The 12,782-nt window shown below is 52.8% G+C and overlaps 1 protein-coding gene across 7 annotated transcripts in view; it reads left to right on the top strand.

Moving 5' to 3' along the window:
- The window catches only part of DISP3 (dispatched RND transporter family member 3), a 57,694-nt gene that overhangs the window by 26,881 nt on the left and 18,031 nt on the right, over positions 1-12,782 (top strand). For all 7 annotated transcript variants that reach the window (XR_016210264.1, XR_016210263.1, XR_016210265.1 and 4 more), the window contains exons 4-7: positions 9,143-9,279; positions 10,092-10,226; positions 10,624-10,784; positions 11,878-12,017. Coding sequence is in view for 4 of the 7 variants with exons in the window: in XM_070077053.2 (XP_069933154.2) it covers positions 9,143-9,279; positions 10,092-10,226; positions 10,624-10,784; positions 11,878-12,017 (573 nt within the window). In the remaining 3 variants the exon portion in view is untranslated. The remainder of the gene's footprint in view (positions 1-9,142; positions 9,280-10,091; positions 10,227-10,623; positions 10,785-11,877; positions 12,018-12,782) is intronic.

Genomic DNA, 12,782 nt, shown 5'->3' with positions numbered 1-12,782 from the left:
GCTCCTGGCTTCGGGTCAGCGCGGTGCACCGGCTGCAGCGCGCCGGCCACGGCGGCCATTGGAGGGTGAACCAACGGCAAAGGAAGACCTTTCTCTCTGTCGCTCTCTCTCACCATCCACTCTGCCTGTCAAAAAAGAAAAAAAAAAAAAGAATTTTAGCCACTCTGATAGCTGTCTGGTGGTATCTCACCATAGCTTTAATTTGCATTTACGCAGTTGCTGGTAATTAAGTGGGCATTTTTATGTGGTTATTTGGTATCTATCTTCTTTGGTGAGCAGATCTTTTTTTAATCCATTGTATTGTATACTTCATTTGTCTTTAAATTTTTATTGACTTCAGAGAGAGAGCTTTTACCTGCTGCTTCTTTTCACCAAGTGCCTGCAATGGACAGGGCTGGGCCAGGCTGAAACAGAGCCGGGCATTCAGTCCAGGTCTCCCACGTGGGTGGCCAGATCCCGATTACCTGAGCCATCGCAGCTGCCTCCAGGGTCTGCATGAGCAGGAAGCTGGAGTCGGGAGCTGTAGGTGGGAATTGAACTCACGCCCTCCACGGTGGTTCTTCCATCCACTGGTTCACTCTCCAAATGGCCACCATGGCTGGAGCATCTTCCTGGTCTCCCACGTGGCTGTCCATTCTCTGCTGTTTTCCCAGGTGCATTAACAGTGAGCTGGATCAGAACTGGAGTAGCTTGGACTCGAACCAGTGTCCATATGGGATGCCAGCGCTATAGGCCAGGGCTTTAACCTGCTGCGCCACTGCGCCAGCCTCATGCCCCCTGTCTTGATCACAGTAGCTTTATACTAAGTTGAAATCAGGTAGTGTTAGGCCGGCACTGCGGCTCACTTGGCTAATCCTCCACCTGCAGCGGCACCCCGGGTTCTAGTCCCGGTTGGGGCACTGGGTACTAGTCCTGGTTGCTCATCTTCCAGTCTAGCTCTCTGCTGTGGCCTGGGAGGGCAGTGGAGGATGGCCCAAGTGCTTGGACCCCTGCACCCATATGGGAGACTGGGAGGAAGTACCCGGCTCCTGGCTTTGGATCAGCACAGCACTGGCTGTAGCAGCCATTAGGGGAGTGAACCAGTGGAAGGAAGACCTTTCTGTCTCTCTCTCTCACTGTCTAACTCTGCCTGGCAAAAAATAAATAAATAAATAAATAAATAAATAAATCAGGTACTGTTAGTACTCCACCCTTGCTCCCCCTTTTCAAAGTTGTTTTAATTATTTTGGGCCCTTGGCATTTCCATATGAGTTTTAGGGTCAGTTCATCCATTTCCACCAACAACGAAAGGCTGCCGGGAGTGGGCTGTGACTGTATTGAATCTGAGGTGGAGTGGCATCTTGCGTTGCGGGTTTAGGCCCATGGACGTGCTGTGTCTGGACGTCTCTCATCAGACTTAGCCCTGGGTAGTTCACACTTGCATGCTGAGCTAAATGGTGCTTTAAAATTTCCTTTTCCAATTGTCAGTTACCTGTAGATACAAATATACTTGATTATGTGGTCTATAACCTTGCTAAACTAACTTACTAGTTCTGGGAGATTTTTGTTTTTTAGATTTGTATTTTTTCATTGTTTTTTACATTGGATCTGCTTAGCTAGTCATGACTTCTAAAATAAAGACAGTTCTTCCCTTCCAATTTGGATTTTTAAATTTCTTTTTCTTGCCTGATTGTGCTGGCTGATGCCAGTACAATAGAGTGGAAGTGATGAAGGTGATGGAGGTGATGGATGGGATGGAGGCGATGGAGGTGATGAAGGTGATGGAGGCGATGGAGGTGATGGAGGGGATGGAGGTGATGGAGGCAATGAAGGTGATGGAGGTGAGGAGGTGATGAAGGCGATGGAGGTGATGGAGGCGATGGAGGTGACTGAGGTGATCAAGGTGATGGAGGTGATGAAGGCGATGAAGGTGATGGAGGTGATGGAGACGATGGAGGGGATGGAGACGATGGAGGTGATGGAGGTGGTAGAGGTGATGGAGGTCATGAAGGCAATGGAGGGGATGGAGGCGATGGAGGTGATGGAGGTGGTAGAGGTGATGGAGGCGATGGAGGTGATGAAGGTGGTGGAGGTGATGAAGGTGATGGAGGCGATGGAGGTGATGAACGTGATGGAGGTGATGGAGGTGATGAAGGTGATGAAGGCGATGGAGGCAATGAACGTGATGGAGGTGAGGAGGCGATGGAGGTGATGGAGGTGAGGAGGTGATGGAGATGATGGAGGTGATGAAGGCGATGGAGGTGATGGAGATGATGGAGGCGATGAAGGTGGTAGAGGCGATGAAGGTGATGGAGGTGATGAAGGTGATGGAGGCGATGGAGGAGATGAAGGCGATGAAGGTGATGGAGGCGATGGAGATGATGGAGGCGATGGAGATGATTGAGGTGATGGAGGTGATGGAGGTGAGGAGGTGATAGAGGTGATGAAGGTGATGGAGATGATGGAGGTGATGAAGGTGATGGAGATGACGGAGGTGACGGAGGTGATAGAGGTGATCGAGGTGATTGAGGCGATGGAGGTGATGGAGGTGATAGAGGTGATGGAGGTGAGGAGGTGATAGAGGTGATGAAGGTGATGGAGGGGATGGAGGTGATTGATGGAGGTGAGGAGGTGATGAAGGTGATGGAGGGGATGGAGGGGATGGAGGTGATGGAGGTGATGGAGGTGAGGAGGTGATGAAGGCGATGGAGGGGATGGAGGTGAGGAGGTGATGGAGGTGAGGAGGTGATGGAGGTGATGGAGGTGATGGAGGCGATGGAGATGATTGAGGTGATGAAGGTGAGGAGGCGATGGAGGTGATGGAGCTGATGGAGGTGGTAGAGGTGATCAAGGTGAAGAGGTAATTGAGGTGATGAAGGTGATGGAGATGACGGAGGTGACGGAGGTGATAGAGGTGATCAAGGTGATTGAGGTGATCAAGGCGATGGAGGTGATGGAGGTGATAGAGGTGATGAAGGCGATGGAGGTGAGGAGGTGATGGAGCTGATGGAGGTGATGAAGGGGATGGAGGCGATGGAGGTGAGGAGGTGATAGAGGTGATGAAGGTGATGGAGATGATGGAGGTGATGGAGATGACGGAGGTGACGGAGGTGATAGAGGTGATCGAGGTGATTGAGGTGATCGAGGCGATGGAGGTGATGGAGGTGATAGAGGTGATGAAGGTGATGGAGGTGAGGAGGTGATAGAGGTGATGAAGGTGATGGAGGTGAGGAGGTGATGGAGCTGATGGAGGTGATGAAGGTGATGGAGGGGATGGAGGGGATGGAGGTGATTGATGGAGGTGAGGAGGTGATGAAGGCGATGGAGGGGATGGAGGTGAGGAGGTGATGGAGGTGAGGAGGTGATGGAGGCGATGGAGGTGATGGAGGCGATGGAGGTGAGGAGGTGATGGAGGTGAGGAGGTGATGAAGGCGATGGAGGGGATGGAGGTGAGGAGGTGATGGAGGCGATGGAGATGATGGAGGTGAGGAGGTGATGGAGGCGATGGAGATGATGGAGGTGAGGAGGTGATGGAGGGGATGGAGGTGAGGAGGTGATGGAGCTGATGGAGGTGGTAGAGGTGATCAAGGTGAAGAGGTGAGGAGGTGAGGAGGTGATGGAGGCGATGGAGATGATGGAGGCGATGGAAGGGATGGAGGTTAGGAGGCGATGGAGGGGATGGAGGTGATGGAGGTGAGGAGGTGAGGAGGTGATGGAGGTGATGGAGATGATGGAGGTGAGGAGGTGAGGAGGTGATGGAGGTGATGGAGATGATGGAGGTGAGGAGGTGATGGAGGTGATGGGAGTGAGGAGGTGATGGAGGTGATGGAGGTGATGGAGGTGATGGAGGTGTATGCCCCTGTCCTTTTCCCAGCAGAGTATGCAGGGTTTTGCAGGTGTCCTTATCAGGTTAAGGAATTTCCTTCTGTTCCTAATTTGCTGGTAGTTTTTTAAAATTATTTATAAATAATGCATTTTTCAAATGGTTTTTCTGCATCTAAAAGAATTTATTGGGTGGGAGGGTGGGTAGGGTGGGAAGAATCACTGTGTTCCTAAAGTTATATTTAGGAAATGCATGAAGTTTGTATACCTTAAGTAAAAATTTTCTGGAAAAAGATTTATTTTAAAATGGAGGACGACACTGATTGAGCTCTTCATTTCTCTGGTGAGCCCACCTCTGGTCGTGGTTTGTTGCCTTTCTCGTGTAGTGTTGGATTCTTTTTGTCTCTCATGATAGACATCTGCCTGTACTTTTTTTGTAAGAGCCTTGTCTGACTTTGATATTGATGGTCCTGGCGATGTAGAATTAGTTATGAAACAGTGTCTTCCTCTGTTTTCTGGAGAGTTTGTATAGAGCTGGTATCATTTCTTCCCTAAAAGGTTGGTAGAATTTGCCTGTGGAATTGTCTGGGCCTGTTGTTTTCTTTATAGGAAGATTTCTAACTACAAATTCAATCATGTTAAGGTTTTTGGTTTTTTTTTTTTTAAGATTTTTTAGTTATTTATTTGAGAGAGAGCATTACAGAGAGAGGGAGAGACAGAGCGACTGATCTTCCATCCACTGGTTCACTCCTTAAAAGGCTGCAACGGCCTGAGCTGAGCCAATCTGAAGCCGGGAGCCAGGAGCTTCCACCGGGTCTCCCACACAAGGGCAGGGCGCAAGCAGCTGGGACATGAACCAGCGTCCATGTGGGATGCCGGCACCACAGGTGCTCAGCCCACGGCTCCCAGTGCCAGCCCAGTTATTTATCTCTTTCATGAGCTTTGGTGGTTTGAGTCTTTCACAGAACTTGTCCTGTATGTTGTCACATTTGTTGTTGTAAAGTGATTCATAACATTCCCTTAATCTCTGTTTGGTATTTGTAGAAACTGTAGTGATGTCAGCTCTCTCGTAGGAGTATTCCTTCCTTTTTGTCCATGATCAGTCTGGCTATCAGCTTAACTGACCTTGAACTTTCGCTCTCATCGATTTTCTGTTTCCTTGATTTCTGCTCTGATCTTTTTTATTTCCTTTCTTCTGCTTTTTTTGCATTTAAGTTTCTTTTGTTCTACTTCCTTAAAATAGAAGCTGAAGTCTTTGACTTAAAATTTTTCTTCTTTTCTTTTTTTTAAAGATTTATTTATTTATTTGAAGGTCAGAGTTACACACAGAGAGAAGAGGAAGAGAGAGAGAGAGAGAGTGAGAAAGAGAGAGAGGTCTTGGATCTGGTGGTTCACTCTCCAAATGGCCACAACGGCTAGAGCTGTGCCAATCCGAAGTCAGGAGCCTGGAGCTTCTTCCAGGTCTCCCATACAGGTGCAGGGGCCCAAGGACTTGGGCCATCTTCTACTGCTTTCCCAGGCCACAGCAGAGAGCTGGATCAGAAGTGGAGCAGCCGGGACTTGAACCATATGGGATGCTGGCACTGCAGGCGGCGGCTTTGCCCACTACACCACAGTGCCGGCCCCTTTCTTCTTTTCTAATGTATGTGTTTCATACTATGGAATTCCCTTCACTACTATTTTAGCACATCTCACAAATTTTGCTATGTTGTGTTTTCATTTTCATTCAGTTAAAATATTTTTATTTTTCCTTTTTTAAAGATTTTATTTCATTTATTTGCAAGACAAAGTGACAGAGGAAGAGATCGAGGGAAAGGGAGCTTCCATCCATTGGTTCACTCCCCAGATGGCCACAACGACCAGGGCTGACCAGGCTGAATCCAGGAGCTGGGACTCCATCTGAGTCTCCCATGTGGGTGGCAGGGGCCCCAGGACCTGAGCCACCTTCTGCTCTTTTCTGCAGGCACGTTAGCATGAAGCTGGATTGGAATTGGAGCAGCCGGGATTCGAACCGGTGCTCTGACATGAGATGCCCGCGTTGCGAGTGGGGTCTTAGCTCAGTGCACCACAGTGCCAGCCACTCTCTGTTTCTTCTGTTGGTCTGTTTTGACCAGTGTTATTTCATTTCCAGATATTTGGGGATTTTCCAGGTAGCTTTTGGTTGCTGACTTTTAATGTAATCCCATTGAGGAAAAAGAACGTGCTGTTTGTGACTTGAGTCCTCTCCAATGTGTTGAGTTTTGCTTTCCAGTCCAGGGGACGGACGGACGGTCTGCTGGAGGCTCCCGTGTGCTTGGGAAGACGTGGCCTCTCTGTCGCTGGTGGAATGTTCTGTGTTACTAATTAGATCCAGGGTGGTCCTTGTGTTGTTCAAGTCTTCTCTGTCCTTACTGATTTTCTGTCTAGTTGTTTTAGCATTGACTGCAAAGGGGCTATTGACATGCCCAGCTGTGTCTGTGGGTTGATGTAGTTCTTTTTTTCAGCCCTTCAGTTTTTGTGCTGTTGCTGGCTCCAAGAACACGGAGGGTTCCTGACTTCGGATGAACAGCCCCTTCGTTGTTCTGAAAGTATCTCTCTCTCTCCAGCGGTGTTCTTTGTCTTGGGGTTTACTTCATTTGCTCCTGACGTAACCACTTTCTTTTGATCCCTGTTAGCACGGTGGATCTTTTTCCGTTTCTTCACTTTTAACCTATTTCTGTCTTTAACATGGTTTTTTGTTTTGTTTTGTAGGCAGCTGGATCTGGGCTTTTTAAGTCTACCTGAGAGTTTCTGCCTTTGATCTGGTGTGCGTGAGCCATCCACGCTTAATGTGATTATCAACTCGCCGCACCGCCTGTCTCGCTCTGTCCCGTGTGTTCTCTGGTCGCCTTCCCTCCCTTTGCCTTCTTTTGGATGAGTTGAGTATTTTCAGCGACTCCATTTTTCCTCTTTGTTGGCTTTTTGGCTGCAGCTCTGTATTTGGTGACAGCTTTGGGATGTGCAGCACATCTTTATCACACTGTGTCTCAGGTGGTGTCACACCGCCTCCTGTCGAAGGGCCTTGCAGTCGCACCCCTCCCTTTCTCTGCCCTTACGCTGTGTCCATCAGTGGTTTTATCTGTAGGTATATTGTAAGCTGCACACTGCATTTTTTAGTGTTTTTGTTTAAATGGTCAGTTATCTTTTGAAGATTTAAATAAACAGGAAGAAAATTGTATGTGTTTATTCTTGTCATTTTCATTTCCAGTGTTTTCTGTTCATTTGTACAGATCCATTTTTTCTGTATGTTATCATTTTTCTTCTGCCTGGAAGACTATTTTTTTTTAGATTTATGTATTTTACTTGAAAGGCAGAGTTACTGAGAGACAGAGAGGTCTTCCAGCCAGTGCCACGCTCACTAGGCTAATCCTCTGCCTGCGGCGCCGGCACCCCAGGTTCTAGTCCCGGTCGAGGTGCCGGATTCTGTCCCGGTTGCTCCTCTTCCAGTCCAGCTCTCTGCTGTGGCCCGGGAGTGCAATGGAGGGTGGCCCAAGTGCTTAGGCCCTGCACCCGCATGGGAGACCAGGAGGAAGCACCTGGCTCCTGGCTTCAGATCGGTACAGCGTGCCAGCCGGCCATTTGGGAGGTGAACCAATGGAAGGAAGACCTTTCTCTCTGTCTCTCTCTCACTGTCTAACTCTGCTTGTCAAAAAAAGAAGAAAAAGAAAAAGAAAAAGAAAAAGAAAAAGAAAAAGAAAAAGAAAGAAAGAAAGAAAGAAAGAAAGAAAGAAAGAAAGAAAGAAAGAAAGAAAGAAAGAAAGAAAGGTAGGTCGGTCGGTCGGTCTTCCATCCACTGGTTCACTCCCCAGATAGCTACAACAGCCGGAGCTGGGCTAGTCTGAAGTCAGGAGCTTTGTCCAGGTCTCCCATGTGGTGACAGAGCCCAAGGACTTGGGCCATCTTCTGCTGATTTCCCAGGCACATTAGCAAGGAGCTGGATCAGAAATGGAGCAGCCAAGACATGAACCAGTGCCGACATGGGGTGCCGGTGCCACAGGCAGTGGCTTATCCTGCTCCACCACAGCGCCGGCCCGGAAGACTAACGTCTTCTCCAGTGTGGTGCCAGAGGTTGTTTCATCTGCTGGGCATGGAAGTGGGCTTTGCTCCCCTCCGTGTCTCAAGGCTGTTGCTCCACTTTGGACCTCACCCGGCTTCCAGAAGAGGCCCGTTGTCCTCCTGGCCTTCGTCCCTCTGTGTAGGATGGGTCATCTTGCTCGGCTGACCCTCAAGATTTTCTTCTTGTCAGTGGTTTTGAGCAATTTAGTTATGATGTACATTGTGATTTTATTCCTGTCTCTCTCCCTGGGCTTTGTCGCTGAGTGTCTGATTAATGGGCTTAGGATTTAGCAAGTGGGGAAGCTCTTCAGCCTCGCCGGGGAGTCTCACAACCCACAGATGGGGCTGCGCTGCAGCCCAGAGCCGCCCAGGGCCGCGATCCTGGGCCACCTGGCCCTTCTTGCTCCTCTTCTCCCAGGGACCGTCTTCTGCTGTCTGATGTGCAGTCGTCTGTCACGTTTTTTCTCATATGATTGCAGGTGCTAGGTGGTGAGTAAATCGTAGACTGCACCTCGGCCAAAGCAGGTTTCGCTCCCGCTGATGTGTTAAAACACAGGTGAGCGGGTGGCTGTTTAGCCTAGTGGCTAGGATGGCTGCATCCACTTCAGAGTGCCTGGGTTCAGTTCTCGTCTCTGGCTTTGGACGTCAGCTTCTGGCTAATGCAGCCCCTGAGAGGCAGTGGTGACGGCTCAGGTAACCCCATGGGAGGCCTGGGTTGTGTTCCTGCTCCTGGCTTCAGCCCCAGCCCTGGCCCAGCCCTGGCGGGCATTTGGGGAATGAACCAGCAGACGGTAACTCTGTGTCTTTCTGACTGTCTCTCTTGCTCTCAAATGAATAAATAAATTTTTAAACCCACTGTTTGACCAGCCTGATTATGTTTTCCGTACTGAAAATAACTTGTGTTAAGCACACACTAGGTAGAAGTGCAGAACTGCCCATCAGGAAGCCAGTTTGAGTTTAGAATTTTTGCCATGGATAATTGAGAATCGGAGGATGACGTAGCACCCAGCCATGACGCATGGCTGTCCGTGTGGAGCGTGGTTCCCAGCGTTGGGCATGCGTTTGAACTGCCTGGGAGACGTAAAGCCACTGTGCACTCAGCCTCGCCCAGAAATTCCGATTTCACTCGCCTGGAGTCTGATTTTCTTTGGCCTGGCCGTCAGGACGTATGGCGCGCCTGGGGGAATCTGACTTGCGGCCCAGGTAGAGAGCCACTGGTGGACTGGGTGTCCTCCCGTGTCTCCCCTTTCCCGGCCTCCCTCCCCAGCAAGGTCCAGGTGCTGTACGGGGGCACGGACCTGTTTGACTACGAGGTGCGCAGGACCTTCAACAACGACATGCTCCTGGCTTTCATCAGCAGCAGCTGCATCGCCGCCCTCGTCTACATCCTTACCTCCTGCTCAGGTAGGCCCCGCCGGGAGCCACCCGCGTCCCCGCCCCCAGTGTGCTCCTAGCGTGCCGAAATCTGACTTCACGGAAACACCAGAGAAGTCTTGAATCTGCCTGTGTCAGATCTGGGCCGTGGGGTTGCTCCGAAATCGTCTTCCAACCCAGGAACAGGCAGGAGGTCCAGACAGAGGGTCGGGGCAAGCTGGACCGTGCCCGGGCCCCACTCAGTGACCTGTGAGCGTCTCCCCCACGATGACCTGTGACCGTCTCCCCCACGATCACCCAGTCACCTCGGGCTGGGGAGTCTGGGGCGCTGGGCTCTCCCTTTCAGATGATTCCAAGACCGGTCGTGGCCCCAGGTCGGCTGCCCGTCTGCCGCCGGGTCCCGCTCCCCCAGTGCCTCCCCGGGCACACCAGCTGCTTCTCACTAGCCTGTGTTGCCCAAGTGAGCAGGAGATGTTAACCCCTCCAGAAGTGCAGAAGGCGCCCACTCATCCATGCCGCCGGTTGTCACCAGGCGACCGCTGTGTGCCAGGCTGTGTAAGGTGGCAGGGCCCTGGGCGAACCTCACAGACCCCCTGGGGACCTCTAGTGTGGGGTCTGACCCTAAATGCGTAGAGTCCAGAGTTCTCTCACTGAGGAAGATCGCCGCTCGGGCCTCCAGCCCAGCCTTGTTGCATGGAGAGTCGAGACTGGCACACCTCCTCCCATGCCACAGACAGACAGGCCGCTGAAGGCACCTGGTGGGGAGGACGGAGGTGGGACCAGCCGAGCTCAGAGACGCGAAGGGGCTGTGTGATCGCGAGGGACCCCCTCTGCCCCGCCAGTGTTCCTGTCCTTCTTCGGGATCGCCAGCATCGGCCTCAGCTGCCTGGTGGCGCTCTTCCTGTACCACGTGGTCTTTGGCATCCAGTACTTGGGCATCCTCAACGGGGTGGCGGCCTTCGTGATAGTGGGCATTGGTGAGTGGGCTTCGTGGCCGGGCTGAGGGCCTCCCACTTGGCAGCTCTGCCCACCTTGGGTGGGGGGTGGAATGTGAGTGTGTGTGTCGGGGGTGCTTGGTCCATGGAGTGCGGAGAGAGCAGAAATGCCCTGAACGAAGGCGAGGGTGGTGGGGCGCTGAGGAGCTGTGAGGAGGAGGCTAGGATTTGGAAGGAGGGGTGGGATGGCAGCAAGGACCCCGGGGGCGGGGCTTGGGCTCTGGGCGGGTAGCCCAAGCTCCGGGCTGAGACGCAGAACTCCCTGGTGCCTGGCCTCTCAGGAGGGGCCACAGAGTTGGCCTGGACGTAGCTTGGGGCTGACCCTGAGGGCAGCAGAATGATCCCGACTGCGCTCCGGGCCCGGGGCTCCCTCCTGTAGGCGTGGACGATGTCTTCGTGTTCATCAACACCTACCGCCAGGCCACGCACCTGGAAGACCCGCAGCTGCGCATGATCCACACCATCCAGACGGCGGGCAAGGCCACCTTCTTCACCTCCCTGACCACGGCCGCCGCCTATGCAGCCAACGTCTTCTCCCAGGTGGGAGGCCCGCCCCGCCGGCCCTGGCCTCTCTCCCTCCCATACACACCCCGCCCTGTCTCTGCTTCCCTCCCGTCCCCTTTGTGGCCGACGGCCCTGGCTCGAGGTACTTGCTAAGTCTCTAGATCCTGTTTTCATTGCTCATCACTCATTGTCCAAAGTTAACAAGTGGGAAGACGAGTACAAACTGTGTGTGTGTGTGTGTGTGTGTGTGTGTCAGTTGAAGAGACAGAGAGAATCCCCAAATACTCACAGTATCCATGAGTGGCCTGAGTTAAGCCAGGAGCCAGGAACTCCATCCGGGCCTCCCGTGAGGGTGGCAGGGACCCAATTACTTGAGCCATCGCCCTTGCCTCCCAGAGCCAGGTATGGAACCCGGCACTCCAATGTGGGAAGCACCGTCTTAACCTGTGTCTTAGCTGCTAGGCCAAATGCCCACCCCAGACAGTATTTGTCACTGGTGGTCATTCGTAGTAACCCCACTTCCGAACGAAAGGACATTTGAAACTTTCCTGAGGGGAGGGTGTTGTGGCGCAGCAGGTGAAGCCACTGTTGGGACACCGCATCCTATCTCAGTGCCGGTTCAAGTCCCAGCTGCTGCACTTCAGATTCAGCTCCCTGCTCGTGCAGACCCTGGGAGGCAGTGGGTGGTGCCTCCTGTGCATGGTCCCTACCACCTGCGTGGGAGACCTGGATGGAGTCCCGGGTTCTTGGCTTCAAGTCTTCAGCCTGGCCCAGCCCTGTTTGTTGCACTGTTGCAGGCATTTGGCTGGTGAACCAGCACTTGTTTGCTCTTTCTCTCTTTGCCTTTCAAAAAAAAAAAAAACAAAACAAAACAAAACAAACAAAAAAAAAAAAACAAAAAAAAACACCAAGCTTCCTGGAGCTCTGGGCATGGGCTGCAGAGACCAGAGCCTCTGCTCTCAGGGGAGACCCTTCCTCCACTGCTCTGCCTCCTGGCCCAGCCCTGGCATCCAGAGTCGCCCCAGGCCAGGGGCTAGCGTCCCAGCGGCCTGGGCATCCGTGTCCTGCCTCCATCTGGCCATGTCTCCAGCCTGACCAGCCCCTACTCCTGCCACTTCCCCATCTCCAGATCCCAGCCGTGCACGACTTCGGCCTGTTCATGTCGCTCATCGTGTCCTGCTGCTGGCTGGCCGTGCTCTTTACCATGCCCGCGGCCCTGGGCCTCTGGAGCCTTTACCTGGCGCCGCTGGAGAGCTCCTGCCAGACCAGGTGAGCCGGGAGTCGTCCTCCTCTTCACACGCAGCCACGACGGCCTTCGGGGGCCACTCAGCACACCACCCTCTCTTCCCAAAGCCTTTGGGGTTCTTTAGTGAACACCTTGCTTATGCCCAGCCGTGGGCTAGGCAGGGGGACCCGGGAAGGAGGAGACCCATGTCCCCAGCCTAGCCATTGTGCCCACTGCTGTGTGCCAGGAAGTCACTGCACTTTTGTGGGAGACCTTAGCTCACTGCAACCACCCCAGCCCCCTAGAAGCTGGCTCCTCTTATTATGCCCATTTTACAGATGAGAAAAGCAGGGCTCAGGGACGCCGGGCAGCTTTCTCAAGGTTGCCCACTTAGTAGGCAGCAGAGCCAGGACTGAGATCCAAGAAAGCTGACTCACGCCCCACACTCATCATTCCTCTTCTCATTGTGGTGCAGGTGCAGTGAGCAGGTGCAGAGAGGAACGGGCGGTCCAGAGGAGGGGTGGAGGGCTCATGGGCCTGGTGGCTGGGGAAGATTGCGGGCAGGGAGGGGACAGAGTGGAACAGGCCTGGTGGCTGCGTGGGGCTGAGAGTATTGAGCAAGCGAAGGTCTCCGGGCTTGGGGCAGGGCATGCAGAGGTCTTGGGGCCCACGACTGTTTACCTGACTGAGAACAGGAGGACCTGACAAGGAGATTGGACCTGGGCCTGGGGTGGACTCCTCAGTTCTCCCCCATTCCCACCCTGTCCCTTCGGGGCTGCCTTGTGCAGTGGTGCAGGTTGGGTACTGCA

The sequence above is a fragment of the Oryctolagus cuniculus genome, chromosome 7 (genome assembly GCF_051225735.1).
Source record: "Oryctolagus cuniculus isolate XC-2025 breed Fujian yellow rabbit chromosome 7, ASM5122573v1, whole genome shotgun sequence".
Taxonomy (NCBI): Eukaryota; Metazoa; Chordata; class Mammalia; order Lagomorpha; family Leporidae; genus Oryctolagus; species Oryctolagus cuniculus.
This window is presented reverse-complemented; position numbering and strand designations above follow the sequence as displayed.